Source organism: Periplaneta americana, chromosome 1 (assembly GCF_040183065.1).
Source record: "Periplaneta americana isolate PAMFEO1 chromosome 1, P.americana_PAMFEO1_priV1, whole genome shotgun sequence".
NCBI classification, from domain to species: domain Eukaryota; kingdom Metazoa; phylum Arthropoda; class Insecta; order Blattodea; family Blattidae; genus Periplaneta; species Periplaneta americana.
Window position 1 is genome coordinate 101,905,878 of NC_091117.1, and position 19,550 is coordinate 101,925,427.

The 19,550-nt window shown below is 34.1% G+C and overlaps 1 protein-coding gene across 4 annotated transcripts in view; it reads right to left on the reverse strand.

Moving 5' to 3' along the window:
* Positions 1 to 2,625: 2,625 nt before the first annotated feature.
* The window catches only part of LOC138698911 (odorant receptor Or2-like), a 75,847-nt gene continuing 58,922 nt past the window's right edge, over positions 2,626 to 19,550 (reverse strand). For all 4 annotated transcript variants that reach the window (XM_069825133.1, XM_069825118.1, XM_069825110.1 and 1 more), the window contains exons 3-7: positions 19,131 to 19,283; positions 18,774 to 18,870; positions 15,219 to 15,323; positions 4,912 to 5,067; positions 2,626 to 2,802 (exon numbers count right to left, since the gene is read on the reverse strand). In XM_069825133.1, coding sequence (XP_069681234.1) covers positions 2,746 to 2,802; positions 4,912 to 5,067; positions 15,219 to 15,323; positions 18,774 to 18,870; positions 19,131 to 19,261 — 546 coding nt within the window. In that variant the 5' untranslated portion in view covers positions 19,262 to 19,283 and the 3' untranslated portion in view covers positions 2,626 to 2,745. The remainder of the gene's footprint in view (positions 2,803 to 4,911; positions 5,068 to 15,218; positions 15,324 to 18,773; positions 18,871 to 19,130; positions 19,284 to 19,550) is intronic.

Here is a 19,550-nt window from a genome sequence, read left to right on the forward strand (position 1 = left end):
GTTACTGATACACAATGCGTTGAGAATGACTGTATCGACTATCCGAAAGATTGGAAATTCAATCTGATTTGAAGTCAAGGTTAAGGCGAAATTTTTCATCTCGTCTGAATTTCCTGGATCCACTCAGCTTCCTATGGATTTAAATGCAGTGTGTTTATCAGGGAGTACATAGTGAATATTTAAGGGATACATAACCTTCATTGCACTACTTTTACATACATTACATTTTGACAGTTGTATTGAATTGATTTACTTATACGTCATTTCTTCGTCAAAAGCAAAAAATATTAATATAGCCTATCTTAATGATATAGTATTTCCAAATTTAAATCCTTATATTAATAAAATACATGTATACGCCCGTTATAGTGAACATCTTTTTACATTTCAGAATTTTCTTGATTTGTTTTGTTTTGTTTTTTTTTTCTAACGTTAAGTTACCATAGTAGCGGTATTATTTACTGGAGTTCACGTCATACGAAGAATACAAAGCGTATAATGACAATTTTTTGACGTGACTCTGTGTAGGTATAAGACGGAAAATTGAGGAAAAATATATCATATTTGATATATTTAATGAATTAATGGAAGGAAAAACAATTGAAATGTACGCAAACGCGCGTCCTTGCAAGGGAATTTCGGGTCGACAGAGTCTACGTGAGCTCCAAGCCTGTTGGCCATTCGTCTCATTCCGTTTTTCACCCTTCCGTAAATGCGACGATAATTGTGTAGCACATCTCAATAACATCACAGCAGTATTGCTACTAAATCATGCAATGAATGAGATTTAAATATATCCTTTCAATTTTAGTCGAGTATATAATGACGCAGTATCAAGTACAAAATTATTTAGCGTCGATGAAATTGGTTTGATTGAGGACTTAGCGTGTTATCAGACATTCGCCTTATAGTTGAAGAAAACCAACCAGACAATCAGCCTAAACGAGTTTCGGGTGCAGCTTCGGATCAGTAGGTAGAAAGCAAGTTAAAAGTAATTACATAAACTTATTAAAGGTCAAAGCTTGTGTTTGGTAGGTTATATTTGGTTTTGTTCAGATAAGTTTCAGTTTGTTCAGATAATTATAAATTTGTATTAACAAAAGCCACCCTAAATAAGGGTTGGATAGATCGGCCTACTAATCAATTCACAAAGAACAATCATTAAAAACAATTATGTGACAATTTGAAAGAAAAAAACATTAAGTTAAACGATAAGAAAACATAGGAAATCGTTTACAATAAAATTTTCTTGTGTACAAATGATTACTAATTATAGCTAAGAATGATATTAACATTTTAACACATGAGATCCTATAGCATCAATCGTTGCATCAGAAAATTTAAATTGTTTAAGTTGATTTAAAGTTTCTCGTGGGATCGTGCCACGGGCACCGAGCATGAGCCCAAAAACTGTCCAATGTGTGATGTGGTATTGTGCTCAGAGATGCTGACAACAAGGCTCATATATGACTCGTTTTTCACGACACACCTCTTGTGGCTGTTGCTCATGCATCTCGAAACGGATTGTGGGATCAAGAACGACACCCTTATCCTTCTACCGATCAATTATGATGATATCAGCACATCTAGTAGAGCCATCAGAAGAGATGCAACCAACATCCTCATAAACCTCATAGGAAGCATTCTGACGGATTGAAGCTGCGATGAGAGAACGAACCGTATTATGTCTGTTGATTCGGAGCAATTCTCCATGATGGCAGAAACCCAAGTCGTGAGAAAGCGTTTCTTGCTCGTCGCATTTTCTGCAACGGGTTGAGTCACAAGTCCTACCAGAGAGAGTACGTACAGGTATTGTATTAAGTTCATCTTAATGGTTTGCGTCCACTGACTGTTCGAAAGTCCCTTTTTGGTTGAGATCCACAAATTACCTTCCTTCCAGTGAGAATAGAAAACAGCTCCCAAACATTTACTTTTCAATCTGCTCAACTGATGATAATAATCTTCACGCAATACTTTTCTGACTTTTTTAAAGTTATTTATTGATTTGTTTAGGTTAGGCTTGATTTTCTCAGGTTACTGTAGTTTCTACATTTTTGTTTGTTTATGTTACATTTAATTTTCTCATATCAATTTTAGTTTTTTCAGTCAAAAAAATTGGATTTGTTTAGGCTACTTTGGTTTACTCACGTTAGTTCCAATTTGTATACTTTTGTTACGCTTGGTTTGCTGGTGTTTGTTTGGTTCCTTTAGGTTAATTTTGGGTTTCTTTTTTAAATTACATATGATTTGTTTAGTTTTTGCGTTACTTATTTTTATTTTGCTAATAAACTCACCTTAGATTAGTTTCAGTTTATACCCCACCCGAAACTCCAACATTTCACCATTATCCTATTGTATTAGTGGATAAGTTATTTAAGTGCTTAGTGGGTCTGCAGAACTAGACCCTACCACAGTACTAGTAAGGGCATAAAAAGAAGATGTTGCGCGATACTGACCACAACAATACTCCCTATTTTCACAATCAAAAAGAATGAACACCAAGAATGAACACTCGGTGTTCATTCCTTACCGTGTACGAACACTGCTAACTTTGATTTTCAAGGATCTTGTTCATTTTATATAACGCATAGGATACATATTATGTGATGTAACTGCAATGCGTCGAAAGTTTTCCAACAGTTTTTGATTTTTTTTCTTGATAGTCGCAACTAAAACAGACATTTTACTGTGCATTACATATAGTTAATCAAATATATTTTTGTAAGAAGTACTGTAGGAACCATGTTACTTCCCATTGGCATTTTTCAGTAGAGTGAAGTAAGAGTACGCAGAATTCATGATCTGCAATGAGAGGAAAATAAAATTGTTCAGATTACACATACAGTGTTCTCCTATTTCAATTACATGACTTAAAATGTGAAACATTGACCCGCCTTATGTATCATTTACACAAACACAGATGTTAACATAATGTTGGCTATACATGTACAAAATAATATACTTTTCCTATTGAAACTCGTATATTCAAATATCATTCCTGTTCCCAGTATGTTTCCTCATTACCTGCGTTACTATCAGTCATATAACATTTTACGTGAGATTGTATAAATGAGTCTACAGTTATTAGTGATATTCACAACAGATAATAATTTCTGTTACTTATCAAAGAGTCCCAGATCAATCAACTGAACGCATCTAAACAGTGCAACACACCAAATTAACAATATAAACGCACAGAAAAGAAATCTATATATAACAATTCTGAAACTTACAAGAGGTAGGTTAGGTTAGGTTAGATTAGACTAAGTTAGGTTAGATTATGTTAAGTCATGTTAGGTGAGGCTAGGTTAGTATAGGTAGTTAGCATAGGAAAATACGTAGATAAGATAATTTAATAAGTTATGTTTCAGTTAGTTAAGATATGCTGTAGCCCTACTAATAGTTACAGTGTCATGAGCCTTACTCAGATAGTATATGGTAGGCAATCATCCATTCGGTGTTATGATTCCAGTTTCAGAAATGGCTGTATTTCTTTTCTTTTTCTGCCAGTTTTTGTTATACTTAAGGAAATACACTTTTAACATGAGTGAACTCACAGAGTTTTTTGGCTGTTGCGAGTTCCGTCCCTAGTTTGACAATGCATTTCAGTTGCCTATATCATGTTTGAATAAAGGATAAATAAATCAATTCATTAATATTTAATTTAGAAATTTTCTCACTATTCGTGAGCTGTCACAAGAGACAAAGAGTACTTAACCATATAAATGTTTACAAGTTCATTGAACCATTAATTTTGTTTTGACAATGAAATTCCTACCAGTACATAGCTGCAAATACATGTTGAGATTAGTAGAAATATACCTAGTTTTAGAGAGGTAAATGTTACAAAAGAATGCTAATGAACTTGGTTTCATTTCGAATATGGGTAATTCTTCAGGAGAGCGATATTGATCCTTTCAATGCAGCTAAAGTTACAATCGGAATAATAGATGTAGGTATTCCAAGCCTCTTAAACACATCTTTCATGAAGAGAGTAGCGGTACCTCTTGCTACCTACTGCTGCTACGTACCGTTATTATTTATTACTAATACTACTAAGTTAATATTAATACTTATAATAATAATAATAATAATAATAATAATAATAATAATAATAATAATAATAGTAATAATAATAGTTATAGATCCTAAAATACTATTACTATTAGCCTACTTCTACTGCTACCACCACTACTACTACTACTACTACTAATGCTACTACTACTACTGCTAATACTACTACTAATGCTACTACTACTACTACTACTAATAATAATAACAATAATAATGATAAGGCTAATAACAATAATAATAATGATGATAAGGATAATAATAATAATAATAATAATAATAATAATAATAATAATAATAATAATGTAATATAAAATTGTATGAAGATGGTTGCAGTTGTAGTAATTTATACATTCAGTTCAATTGGCAGTAGACAGTCTTTATCGATACTGTGTAGTTTTTTGTTCGTGTGGATATGAATCTTATGGCGTCAATAAGACTGTGCGCTTAATTTACCCAGACACAACTTGATTTTCTCAGTCTCTCTACTGTAAGTAAGCCTTAGCATCTAGAATCTTGTACCTTAATTTCTAATCACCTAGAGGTAAAGGTATTGTTGGCTTCACGATCACGAATTGTATTTCTAGTTGACATACAGAATATTGATCAGAGACACTTATTTGTTTAGAAAGTTTGAAGATCGCTCAACGAGAGATAAATGTGAGGACATCATGAATATATTATGCTCATCTCGAAATCAAATGTGTAACTTAAAAGTACAGGACAAATTACTGAACCTAATTTATAACTCATCGTGTTTTAGTCTTCTGTACCTTGAATGTTTCTCAACATACCCATACATCGGATATTTCAAGCAAGAGAGAACGTATAAATACAAACCTTGCCAAATAGCTCCAATGACAATGTGCCGAACGGGCCCACAGAAAGCAGGGCGGGGCGCTGAGCCCTCATAATAATGAGGGATATTGAAGTGTTGAACTTCTTGGACGCGTCGTACCAGCCGCAGTTGTAAGAAGCTTCTCCCACCATCTCACTCTGTAGGTCCATACCGAGATGCAGAGTCATAATTATTACAAAATAACACATATTAGGCCTACGCTTTGAAGTTATTAAAACATTAACTGCTTTACTTAAAATTAATCGAATGGCAGTTTCAGTGCATCTTCAGAATATTTCCTTAATGCATTTCCCCTCCTAAAAATTAAAGGAATATAACTGTGTATGCCTCATTTATTATACTTATTCTCCACTTTCTCTGTTTCTTCACCTTCCTTCGTTCTCTGCTCATCCCCTTCTCTGTCCCCAATGTTTGGACGTACACTTCTTCTACATTCTTTCATCACTCTGTGTATATTGAGTGCCGATTTTTTTAATAACACTTATGCCACATTTACAATCTGTCTATATTAGACAATAAGTAAATATTATAAAGGAATATGACATGAGTGGAGATGTTATCCCATGACAACACTCCAAAAGAAAAATAACAATGTTTTAAATAGTTGTAGTAAAAATGAATGGAAGGTCAAGAGCGTTGGTCCTTTTAAGTCTTCTTATTCTTTGACTATTATCCAGCAAATTGAAAGCATGATGATTCGGATGTTGATTTAATCGGTGCAGGTATTTTTTTGCTGAACTTAGAGATCTCTTCTTTTATAGTTTAAATGTTTAGATCATGATGAATGACATCATTACGTACATACCATGGTGCAGTGACAATGGAACGTAAAGTTTTGGACTGATACCTCTGCAGTATTTCAATGTTTGAGTTGCTAGCAGTTCCCCACAGTTGGATGCCGTATGTCCAGATTGGTTTTAGTATGGCTTTATAAACAAGAAGTTTATTTTCTAATGTCAATTTTGATTTAGGTCCCAATAACCAATCGATTTTTTATGTTTTAAAATGTAATTCTTTACGTTTAGTTTCAATATGTTTTCGCCATGTTAAGCGGCTATCTAAGTGCATACCTAAATATTTAACATCGTCTGCTTCAGGAAGTTCTTTGTTGTACAGTGTTACAGGAGGACAGTTTTCAGTTCTGGTTCCAAAAGTAACATGAACTGATTTGTTTTCACTCGCTTGTATTCTCCATTTAATTAGCCAGTCTTCTGTTTCTTTCAATTCATTCTGCAGGTTTTCAGATGCTGTTGATGGATCTTCATGTGAAGCAAGAATAGCAGTGTCATCAGCGAAAGTAGCCACCAATACTTCATTAGAAATTGGAAAATCAGCTGTATAAATTGTATATAGTATAGGGCCTAAGACTGAACCTTGGCCTTGAGGTACACCTGACTTTATATCATAGAATAAGGAGAAATGTTCTCCGAACTTTACTTGAAAAATTCTCGATGTTAAGTACGAATGAAGTAATAAATAATAGGGTTGCGGAAGTATGACTTTCAGTATGTAAAGTAGACCAAGATGCCAGACTTTATCGAAGGCTTGTTGAATATCTAAAAATACAGCAGAACAATACTTTTTTGTTTCTATGGCATCTTCAATTTTATTGACGACTCTATGAATTTGTTCTATTGTAGAGTGTTCTCTTCGGAATCCGAATTGATGGTCAGGTATGATATTGCTGTAACTAAGAATTGGAGACAATCTCTTTAAAAAGAGCTTCTCAAATAATTTAGATAGTATTGGTAACAAACTAATTGGACGATATGAAGTCACTTCATTTGGTGGTTTCCCTGGTTTTGGAATCAAGATAATTTGAGAAACTTTCCACTGTGCTGGATAATAAGAAGTTCTAAGAATTCCATTAAAAAGAGTTGCAATAAACAAAATTGCTTTTCTGGGGAGTTCCAAAATAATTTTAGCAGTTGTCAAGTCGTAGCCAGGGCACTTCTTTGGATGTAGTTCTGTTTCTATTGCTTTCCTGACATCGTTTGGAGAAAAACTCGGAATTGGTAAACACATCTGAAGTGGGACACTGAGAAATTAGTTAATTTCATTATCGTTGGAATTTACTGTAGATGCTGGATTTGGAGTGAAAACATTTGATAAATGACTTGCAAAAATTTAAGCTTTATCTAAGTCACTTCTGGCCCAATCACCATTGCTTTTTCTAATTGGAGGTATCGCTCTCTGAGGACGTTTCAGTTTCTTAGTTATTTTCCACAAGGAATAGTCATCTCTATTTGTATTCGTTGAAGGTTTCATTCTTTAATTTAAAGAGAAGTTGTTTTAATTCTTTGATACTTTTATTTAGTTTGGTTTTGTCTTCAGGTCGTCTATGATTTTGCCAAATTGCTCGCAGTTTTCTTTTTTCTGAAATGTTCTTCTTTATTTCTTCTGGATAATTGATGCAAGTTTCTTCTTTGGAGCTCAGAACTGGAGATCTCCAAGCAGCTTGTTGAATTAATTCTGTTAAATATTCAGTGGCAGTATCAATGTCTGTGTCTGATTTGAGGGGAAGGTTAAGGGTGATATTATTTTCTATCCAACTTCTAAAAGAGTTCCAGTCTGTATGCTTGTTGTAAAGAGAAGGGGAGTGCATTTTCTTAATTACTGTTACACTTATTGTGGAGTGTGATCAGAACAAATATCGAAACAAGATTCGACATCAATATAATTGTTCCCTATTCCATTGACAATAAAGAAATCCAATAAATCAGGTATTTTGTTTGGATCTGTTGGCCAATATGTAGGTTGGCCTGTGGAAAGAGTTTCAAATGTTTTATTTGTTACACATCGTTGTAATTCCCTTCCCCTTGGAGTTATCAATCTTGAGCCCCACATTGGATGCTTTGCATTGTAGTCACCACCTACAATAAATTTGTGACCTAAATTTTGGAAAAAAATCGTCGAAACGTTCGCTAATGATTTTATACTAAGGAGGGCAGTATACTGCTGAAACAGCTAGTGGTCCGCTCTTGTCTTCTACTATGACGGTAGTTGCTTGAATATCCCGATCTTCAAATTTACACGATTCGTATTGGCGTAAATTTGATTTAACTATTACTGCTGTTCCTCCATGCGCTTTTCCATCTGGGTGTTTTGTATCATATATTGTATATCTTGGAATAGTGGAATAATTTTTATCTGTGAAGGGGGTTTCAGATATAAGTAATACGTCCTGTTTATGTATATTTAAAAAGAACTCAACCTCCTGGCGTCGATTAGCCAGGCCATTGGCGTTCCACAATCCAATACGAAGAGACTGAGCCATTATGCTAATTTGGAAATGACTGTGGTTAGTAAGTTTATTAACGTCATAGTTTGCTCGGCTTGTTTTTGTATTATAGGTTCCAATCTATTGAAGGATAGCAAAATGGTTTTCATATTTGCAGTATCCGACTGAGTAGAACTGTTTACATATATGCGTGTTTTTTGCAGAATATCAGAATATAAAGACCTGTCAGACAAAATTGGTTGTGCAGGAGGTGGTGGTGGTGTTGATGATTGTGACAATTTATAAGTATTGGTTAGTTCATTTATCGGTGGATATCTATTGGTGTACTGTTTAGTTTTATTTGGCATATTTTTACGGTACTGAATTTGTTGATACACGACACAGCCCTTGTAATTCGCAGGATGATCTCCGCCACATAGGACACAAGTTGCTGTGGTTTCTCTGGTTTTGGTGCATGTTGCAGTGTCGTGATCCCCACCACATTTAACACAACGAAAAGACCTTTTACAGTAAAATTTAGTGTGGCCATGCAGTTGGCATCTATGACACTGAACAATATTTGTATTTGAGCGTGGGCTCTCAACTCTAATTCTGGCATTTAAGAGGAATTCCATATTGTAAATACTTTTGTTGTTTTCATGTGGTTCAAGATCGATAAAATGTAATGGCAAGGGATCTTTGCTAGCTCGATGTCTGATGTTGACGATATTTCTTACTTTATAGCCACATTCTTCAATTGCTGATTTTATATCATCTATAGAAGTAGAAGGGTGTATATTCCTGATCACAATACGATAGGCACGGTCTTGTTTTAGTTGATAAGTATGAAATTCTGCATTATCTTTTGAAAGAAAATTTACTAGCTTCCTATAGCTGTCAATTGTTTTCGCCATAAGTTTAATTTCATTATTACGTAATGTTTTATATGTAATTTCATTTTTTGTATCAATACCATTCAGTGATAAATGCTGAATTAATTTGACAATGTTCGTGACACCAGGAATAAACACTGGAGGGGGTTTAGGATCTTCTGACATTTGTGAATTCTTATTAACATTATCACTTACTTGTTCAGGTTCTGTGCCACAGTCAAGTTGCATTTCATTTACAGTGTCAGTAGCTAGCACTGCATATTGGTTCGAATCTTCTAAATGCTGTCGTTTAACAGTAGTCTTCAAGGATTTGGGATACCCTTCTCTTGATCTTTTATAAGTCTTCGTTATTTGCCAAGCTTCATCGGAATCGGATTCATTGTCATCTAAAGCATTGATAGCTTGGGACTGCACATGTGCAGACTCACTAGTGTATGGCGTTAGGCCTAAATTAACATTAGTGGTCATGATGAATAATATTAATAACGATAATTCACTAATAAAATTATAATAAATAGTATGTAACACTGGATATAATATAACATATACTTGAAAGAGTTCAAAGTAATGGGTTGCTAGGAACTTGTTTACTTGGCAACACTTCAGGAAACAGTTTTTATAATTAATTTAAAACAAATCTTGAAATCCACTTCAATTAAGTAGTCGAACAAGAAGAAAACATAATTATGAACTGAAATCACAATGAAATTAAAATAATACACTCCCACAACTTGTAATTAAAGCAAATAATTTAACAGCTATTTGTTTGTAGACACACTAAGCTCACAGCCTTCTCGATGTCAGTGCCAATTTTGGAATGTTAAAATTTTTATTATTACGTTGATGTGTAAGTTTGTAACATTTTTGTTCGTCATCACAACACTGCGTTGTTAGGAGATTGTTTATCGTTCGTCATTTGTCATTTTACATTTTGAGTGTTTTGCTTGTAATTTTGCCTCAAATTTTGAGGATTTAAAGAAAGAAGGTGGAGTGCCAAGTGGAAAAAACGAACACATCCACCATATTCCTCTGTTTGAATGTAATAGAAGAGCAGAGGCGACGAAGGCGGCTCGAAACATTTGTCTCCGGAGAAAGCACTGCAAGAAAATGGTTCTGTCCTTTCAGCATACAACACCGCGTACAATAGTGTCCATCCACAGAGAATGAAGTTTTTTTTTACTTGCTTATTTAACGACGCTGTATCAACTACGAGGTTATTTAGCGTCGATGGGATTGGTGATCGCGAGATGGTATTTGGCGAGATGAGGCCGAGGATTTGCCATAGATTACCTGACATTTGCTTTACGGTTGGGGAAAACCTCGGAAAAAACCCAACCAGGTAATCAGCCCAAGAGGGAATCGAGCCCGCGCCCGAACGCAACTCCGGATCTTTAGGCAAGCGCCTTAGCCGACAGAGCTACGCCGGTGGCTCGAGAATGAAGTTATGCGTCTAATGGGATAAAGAAGGCGTCATGTACTACAAATTGCTTCCCTGGACTACAACCACAAACTGCTGGCATTATTGTCAACAATTCAGATGCCTTCGGCCTCAATTGAAGAAAAACGACCGGGAAGACTACATCAAATGCTGCTGAAATACGATAATGCAATCCCAAACTCCGCTAACATGACGAAAGCAGCTATCCAGGAGCTTGGTTGGGAGGATAATATAGGAGAATATATTACTCATTAATTGCTGTCTTCTATTCATCTCAAAATTTTTTGCACAGCCAAAAATAAAAAAAGAATTATGAACATTTGCATTAATCTAATATTTATATGTCATGAGATATATTATTATTATTATTATTATTATTATTATAAATTATTGTTACTATTAATTATTAGTATTATTGTTAATTGTATTTTTAATTAATAAGTTTATTATTGTCATTATTGAGTGTATTTTGTTACCACTGCCACCGGATATATACCCATTGCAGTGTGAATAAATACATACATAAATACATGCAACATTATGGTAGAGCGAAAGAATCTGTTTGCATAAGGAAATTGGCTTTTCAACATTTCTGATAACAAGAAGAGGTTCTGATGTCTATGTACAGCTATTTCTTCTAAGCTGTAGGGTGGACTTTTTTTCAATATCTAAGAGTCAACTTAGCAGGGAATGTTACTCAAGAAATGTAGTTCATTTTAATAAAGAAGTGATGTAACTTTTTTAAAATAAGCAACACAAAGTGATTAATTAGCTTACAAGGTAAGATTTTGCACCTCACGACGAGAATAGTCGCGATAATTTCAGCCCTAAGGTACAGTGTGTTTGACAATTATGGCTGCAAACATTATAGGCGCACTCCACTTACGTAAGCCATGTTATAGGGGTTACGGACGATTTCGAAATGCCACACTTCGCACCAGTTACTTCGGTCTCATGCTTATCCACACCAGAAAGTTTCGAGAAGATTCTCGTTGGTAAGTACAAAGGCTTCCCTTGTCAGATAAAATAAAAGAATAATATTTTGGACTTTCAATATTACGTATAATAAACTGAAAAATATACACGCATAGTTTGCGTTCTGTGTAAAAATATTTTTATCATTAGAATTATATATATATATATATATATATATATATATATATATATATATTACTTTAGTTCATTTACATCGGTTAATTTCCTTGTGTATCACAAGAGAGTCTTGTTCATGTAGATAGAAGAGGGAGATTAAACATGAAACGTATTCATTATGCTTTCCATTTTAGTCACGAATTTGTAGCATATTTTGCAATGTCAGAAAGTCATTCTGTTCTTAAGTTTCCCACTGGTGGATCCGGAGGGAATATTTGAGAAATTTAACGAACAAAAGAAATGACAGCATCATCCCTGGCGTCGTGCGATCTAGCGGAGGACCAAAATAATCTCCGCAAGGCGTACAAGTAGATCAGCATGCAAGACGGAATCAAAGTGCTGGTGCTAATTTGAATAGCTTCTATTATCTTAATGTCATAGTAAGGGCCAGAACCCCATAATGTATAACAACACTGTAAGATATTACAGGCTAACTTCTGATTTTCGTTGCTAATTCACTCTAAATTTTACAATCCACACCACACGCGATTGCAATATTTTTTAAAGTAAAGACTATATCTGTTATGGTAACAATTGATATTAGAGAGAAAAATTCGCTCCGGTCTACGTACCAAGTGCTCTAACCACTGAGCTACACCGAAGTTCAATCCACAGCACCGGATCGAATCCCTCTCTTCTAGTTTCTTTTCCCTTTGTGACCTTACTCCTTGTTCGACATATGTGTTGATATACTATATTAAGTCAACTGCCATTACACAAGGAGCTCACTCAATAGAGTGATTTGATGGCCGAGATTACAATTTTTACCATAACAGATATATTCTGTAGGGCTGAGGCGTATCTCAGTGGCTAGAGATCTTGGTGCGTAGAGCCAAGAAACCGGGTTCGATCTCCGGCGCCATTGCGAATTTTTCTCTTCTATTATTAATAATATCAAATATTCTTTGTTAGAGTAAACGTAGAATTTTAAAAGCTAGGATCCTCTGCACAACCAGTGCCATTCGATGACACATTCTCTTAACCAAAAGTTGACAGAGAGCGTGCTGAAGATTCATGTTCGCTCCTGCCGAAAGCAGTTATCAAAGGAACGCCAGTAACTAAAAGTTTCATAGTCTATGTACATTTGGTAACTTACGGTGCTATTCATAGACATTTCGCTAGCCCGGGCTACGAGCGTGCTAAACAGGATTCATATCATATCATATCGCTGACACTGGTTTATGAATACGAAAAACGTTAGTTCGCTGATCATCCACCGAAAGCCCGCGCTAAGAATGTCTATGAATACGGCCATATATTAATTTTCATTCTTTTTCTAATCCGTTTAGGTTATTTATACAATTTTCTATAACCGATGCATTATCTTTATGTGCAATACGGTCCAAATAACTGACATTATCACGATTTATTTTTCTTTACACTGACCTTAAACTCGTAATTGCCTCTTTATACAAAAGAATACAGTCCCCTTTCAAATATTTTGAGTTAGCGCTCAGGTCTTAAATCAAATATACAAACGTCAGTGTTTCATAAAATTCCACCTTACTGTTTTTATGTCTCTATTTTAGACATCGCTCACTAATCACTCATATTTTTGTACTCGAAAAATTGTTCTAACAATATTACTTTTTTATCTAATGTATTTTTACCCACGACAACTGATGCTGTTGACTTATTGATGTGTATTCTGTGACTTAAAAATATACCGTATTCATAATGCTTTCTCATTACAAATATAGTGTTGTTATGTTGCAAAACATCGATTTCAAGATTTCGTGGAAACATGTTCTTGGCATCTCGACTAACGAAAAAATGTTTTGGGGCACCGGTATCACAGATCACTTATCTGTGGTACGCCAAGCATACCTTTTTATAGAACAGCTTGTTACTCCTCATCGTTTAGAGTCTCCACTGGCGACAATGTAATTCCTTGTCACAAAGTATTAGGGCTTGCAAGAAAATAAACATTTTTTAAAAAAGCTTAAGGGTAACCTTCTCAGCAGTTCATGCCAATTATACTGACATTAACGATCACTGACTACATGGTAATTTCTTTATTTTGACATGCATCCTGTTAGCGCTGTATTTTCACAATTGTCTCATAATAATTTCCTCCTATTATCTAACATTCTTTGAAATATATTAGCATTCTATTTAAGATTATGAGTACACAGAGTACAGGACTCCACTATGCGAAGTGATTAAAAACACTTCATAGATTTGTTAAACTTTATATTTAAAAGAATGTAGAGCTATCTTTCACCATTATCTATCTACATAAAATAAGTAGTAGCTATATATATATATATATATATATATATATATATATATATATGTGTGTGTGTGTGTGTGTGTGTGTGTGTGTGTGTGTGTGTGTGTGTGTGTGTGTGTGTGTGTGTGTGTGTGTGTGTGTGTGTGTGTGTGGTATACCGTATAACCAAAGTAAACCCTAGCATACAGCTTGGTAAATTAGGGTTCTTTTGAGCGGATAATTAATAATAATAATAATAATAATAATAATAATAATAATAATAATAATAACATTCTATGTATATTAGTTTCATTCTGCCACACAGTTTATATTTTCTTTTTTAATTAATAGTTCATAGTGTTACTGTTTAATTCATAAGTAATTCTTGTATACATGTAACTTCTACCGAAATCAATTTGTTGTGTTCTTTGTAGCTTGTAAGTTCATTCATATCCTATGTATACTTTTTGCTGGTTGAGTGGAATACTTTACTGCCTATAATGCTGCAATTTAAAATAAGTTATTATTGTTATTAGTGGTGGTGTGGGTGGTGGTGGTAAGTTTGTGTACCACGATTAACACTAGATTATTGAATACATTTTTATCATTCCGTATTTATGAATCAATTTATTAGGGAGTTATGCACATGAAATACAGGAATTATCAGTAAAATATTCGTGAGTCTCTACTTAAAATCAAAGTATTACAAATGGCCGTCCATTAAACAATTATCAAATGATTTTCTTCGTGATTATTTATATTGAGCGGGATAAGATAGTCGAAGTATCTACGTGAAAAGAATTTTAGAAACAGAGTTTTTAATATAGAACTATTTTTACATTTTCTTGCGAATTGAACCTCAGATTCCAAACACTTGGTAGGGTCTTACTGTTAAAGTTTTACTAGTTCTAAGCTGTAAACCCATTTCTTAGGCTAAGTAAACCACTAGATCAAGGTGTAGCAGTAACGTTTGACATTTCCATCATGACGAAACGTTGATTTTCGTAAATATAAAAACAATATAAGAAATTTCTGTTGGTATTACGGATATGAGGGCGTAGAGTTGTTTTATGTAAACTATTCAATTAGATACGAAATTGTACAGAGATAATTAAGTCGCAATTCCTCTCTTCTGGGAAAAACTAAAATTAATTTTCTTATTTTAGTGCTTAGATATTATATTATTCATTTTATGCACAGTATGCATTTAGAATAATACTTCAGCAATAAACAGAAATACTCGCGATATGATTTTGGAACTGAATTGTGGCGAAACGGGTAAGACATATAAGAAAGTACGTGTCATGTTCATAACTCTGCTTATTTAAAATTATTTTAGACTTGGTAAGTAAGAATGTCCCAGTGTTGCATACCTGAGTGGTTAGGTTATTGGCGATCCAGCAGATGAGTCCCGTCTCCATCACGCAGTATATCAGGGCAGTGGCAGCCATTACAATCACTGCGCTGTCCGTTGCTGACTGCAAGCAAAGTTTCATATCATACTCCTTTAGTAGTGCAAGACTTCGTATCATCGTAACTCATTTATACAGAGTGTAACTGAAACTTGAAACTTAAGAATTTATATTGCTTGCATGCCTACTGTTTGAACATTGGAATTTTGCATGTGGTTGTTGCAACAGTGCTACGAGAAGCCTCTCTGTTGCTGTTCACAGATGAAGCCACCTTTACCAGAAATAGAGTGTTCAAACGGAACAGGCACCTGTGGAATTGTGAAAATCTTCACGGTATTCATCGGAGAAACAATCAGCAAACATCTGGGCAGTCATCGTAGGGCCTTAGTTGCAGTTCATCTAGATATCTATTTGTATTGAATATTTTTGCAATTGGTTTTACTACAGTTGTTGGAAGATCGACTAGTTCGGCCAAGAATGCGGTGACGCTCGCAGACATGTAACCGCCAGAGTTCAAAAGCGATGAATTGGTAGAGGAAGATCAGTCGCCTGTTCACCTAATTCACCTGATATCACCCCATTGAACCTTTTTCTTCCGAGCCGCCTGAAAACTCTGATTTATGAGACTTCAGCTCATACGGAAGGGACGTAATAGCTTCATTTGTAGCAGTCTGTGAATAGATTCAGGAAAGTTCGGAAGAGTGCACCAGAATATGCTCCATCACTGAGAGATGTGCAGTAACGTTGGTGGATGCCACGTTGAACTGTTTTAAATACAAAGAACGCAATGGAAAATAATGATGTGAATCAAAGCAGAAAGTTTGTGTAAATAAGTCTTTGAAAGAGACTTTTCCGAATGCAAGTTCATGATTAAAAGTTGTCTATATTTCGCTCCCCTATAATCCCTTAGAGTTCGTAGAATGTATTCATTTACACTCTGCATAACTCAAACATTAATAAGATGGTTCTTTTTCATTAACTGAAATATCAATGTTCCAATGTTTCCCTGTAGAGATTACAACACTTTCATATGGATGCTCTATTTTGTTTGTTTATGTATTTCAATAATTAATCCTTAATCCCGTTTTTGGCGTGAAGCCACTTCTGTGAACCAATGAGGATGGACTGTTCAGACTATCGCACATCTCAGTAACTACTAGCTAACTGTATAAGATGAACGTGATATTCTATAATTTCAGTATAAAAGATATTGATTCACTTTTTTAAAACTAATAAAATATAAGCTCCATTCTTGTCTATTATGATCATAAGTTATAAATGAAGTGAACTGTCCAGTATGTCCACAGACTCAAATTTATTATTAATAAGATACAGAATTATTATAGTTTTCTTTGCTAATTTCATCGGAATTCAAATAGCCCCAGGCGAAATCAGAATTTCGCTACCCTCTTTGTTTTTATAGGTGTGGCCTCCCCTGTACGTTACGCTTGAGAAAACAAAAATAATCTAATTTGTTTTAACGTTTATTAAATACGTTATTTCCTAAATATGAAGATAATATTAACAATGATAATTATATATATATCTGCATATATGTAATTTATTATGAATAAATATGATCAGCCATCTTCGTAACGTTATATTTTTACAGTACAGAAATAAAAATAATTTCCGAACCCTGTTTTAGGCAATCGTATATCTATTCGGCAGCGCGCCGTGTGGCATGTTAGGAATGTTCTATAAATAAGACTCAACAGATCTTTTAAAATAAATTGCAAAAACTTTTATTGTTGAGAAGCATTGCAATAATTCTGAAAAATGCTTATTACGTGTCTTGACTTAGGTGCTTAAGTATATGCCACTTTTGCAACACACCTGGACTTCTATTGTCAGTCTTCATTACTTATTATTTACGTATAAGAGTGAAAAATGTTTAATTTCGTTTATAATCTGCTCTTGTCTTTAGAGTCTCAAACACCAAGCCTCTCTATATTCTCTAGCCTTCCATAGGTCCTCGTCGAACTGTCTATCTCAAACTGCCTTAATCATCCGATTTTATTCGTAATTCGAGATCTTCCTCGTGCTGTAATAGACACAGACTCTAGCTTTGGAAAATAACTCTCTCATTTAATACGTGGAATGTACAAGGATGGGCACGAACTTGGAGTAAAAAATATAAGCAAAATCTATCGAAAATTATTGCCTAACGTGTTAAATATTATCTGAAACGAATGTTATAGACTTATTCCGTCTTGTGGGTACAACAACGATTCTTTTACAATTATTTATTATATTAAATTATATATTCCAGATCTGTGTTTTAATTTTTTAATCTTGCCCGTAATTTAATTCTAACTTTTACAGTCATTATATTATGTTTCGATAATAATTATAAAAGTATTTCTTTAGACAACCTACCTTCCTCCACTTGGATAACATGTTGTTTCTATTTTGGTATATCTTCTTTTGTTGCACAAGTTATTTAAAATAAATGAAAATTCTCTTATATTTTAATTTCTTACTTTAACTATTTTTGTATAAGCCTATGCACTTCGAAAGAATTTCGTTTAAGGAGCTTGTATTTTATTTTCTTCACTCTTCCCACAGTCCATGATTGTCTTATAAGGGGGGCGACAGTATACAATGTAGTTTACATAAATGTAACAGGATCTCTTGTCTACATTTCCTCTTTAATATTCTTCTAATGGTTCCATATTTTGATTAGTAATTTTTAGAGTTTATTATTTGTATCTTCGTCTTTCCAGTAGGATATATCACAACCTGGATAATTAAAGTGTGACATTTGATCCAATATGGTATTTTGTATGGTTGTTATTTATCTTACAGGGTATTTACCCCAAAATGCTAATCAGTATGTCTTATTTTCTGAAATGTTTAAAATTAAAATTCTTACATACAGTATTAAAAGAATACACTGCTTTCTGGAGTTTGTTCTCGGTATCTAATTATATTCAATTTGTATATTTATTTTTGGATTTATTTTCTGTGAAAAGACATTCAGAATAAAAAGCATTGATAAGTGAAAGTGACGGAAAATATTTCTACAAATAAATATATGAAATGCATTCTAGGCAGTTTAGTTTCATGAATATTATTATAAATATTCAGTGCGAAGGGATACAGATTTTCATGGTTCAAACTGTAGATATTCGATAGGGACTGGGGAAAAATAGGTTCTGTTTCGAAAGAGGACAAAACTTGTACTTCCCTACTCCCTCACTTCGTTTCTAGTTGCGTGATTAAGAAAACGTGCAGTTATAACTGCCTGCTCTTCTATGAAGAAACCATTTCTTTTCTAGGGACCACACACTCCCTTGCCTTTTTTTTTTCTTCAGAAAAATCTAAAGCTTTATGAAATATTTCCACTTCAGATTCTACTATGCCTTGAATGTTATTTTTTATGTTTTCTGAAACGAAATACTTACTGTAATTACTGTATATAAGTTTAGGTGAACTTGTTTCCCTAACTTTTCTATAGTTTATTTGCGACAAAATCATTTCTTTCATTATACTGATTTTCAAAGTAAAACTTACCGCCAATAGCATCCCAAGGAAAGCAAAAAGTCCAGCTGAACTTAAAATGAGTGTCATCATGACGACGCTGAGCACTGCGTTCAGTTCCTCCACAATCCTGAAAAACAAACACAAAATTCAACACACTGTTAAGTAGAAAATATTTATTGATAGATCAATATAAGCTTTAGTACATTTGCACAATAATGCCAACTTTTTAACCTAAAATGGTACTATCGAGAAGTACAATTTCATCTTGCAGGCAAACCAGCCATTTGTTATTTAATTATGAATAGGAGTTACAGATTTCGTTTTGTGTGCCTCTGTAAACATTTGCCATTATATTAAATAAAGTAGTTAAAATTACTTTTGACTCACTTTAATATTTTCTGATGTTGTTCTACGCAACATCCCAAATATCGCTGCATTTCCTCTTGATATAATCTGTTGTTCAGGCAGATTCCACCGATGAGCACATCTTCAGAATCTCTGTTAATCGCATTCGGCATTTGTAAACCGGTCAACGTCAGACTGGAACGATTCAAGGTTTATATTAGCCTATTGCTTCCCTGCCGATTGAAGCTAAACTATTTGACTGACAGCCGAGTTGACCGGTTAGTATAACTATACTTATATTTCTTCCTATTTTTTGTTGACCAGTTGGCAATAATGATATTTGACGAGATCAGTTCGAGAATTCACCATGGAATTTAATGAAATTTGGTTTACAGTTGGGTAAAATCTCGAGAAACCTAAATTAGTTGTGCCAAAACTAAGTTAAGTAGGACGAGCATTGCA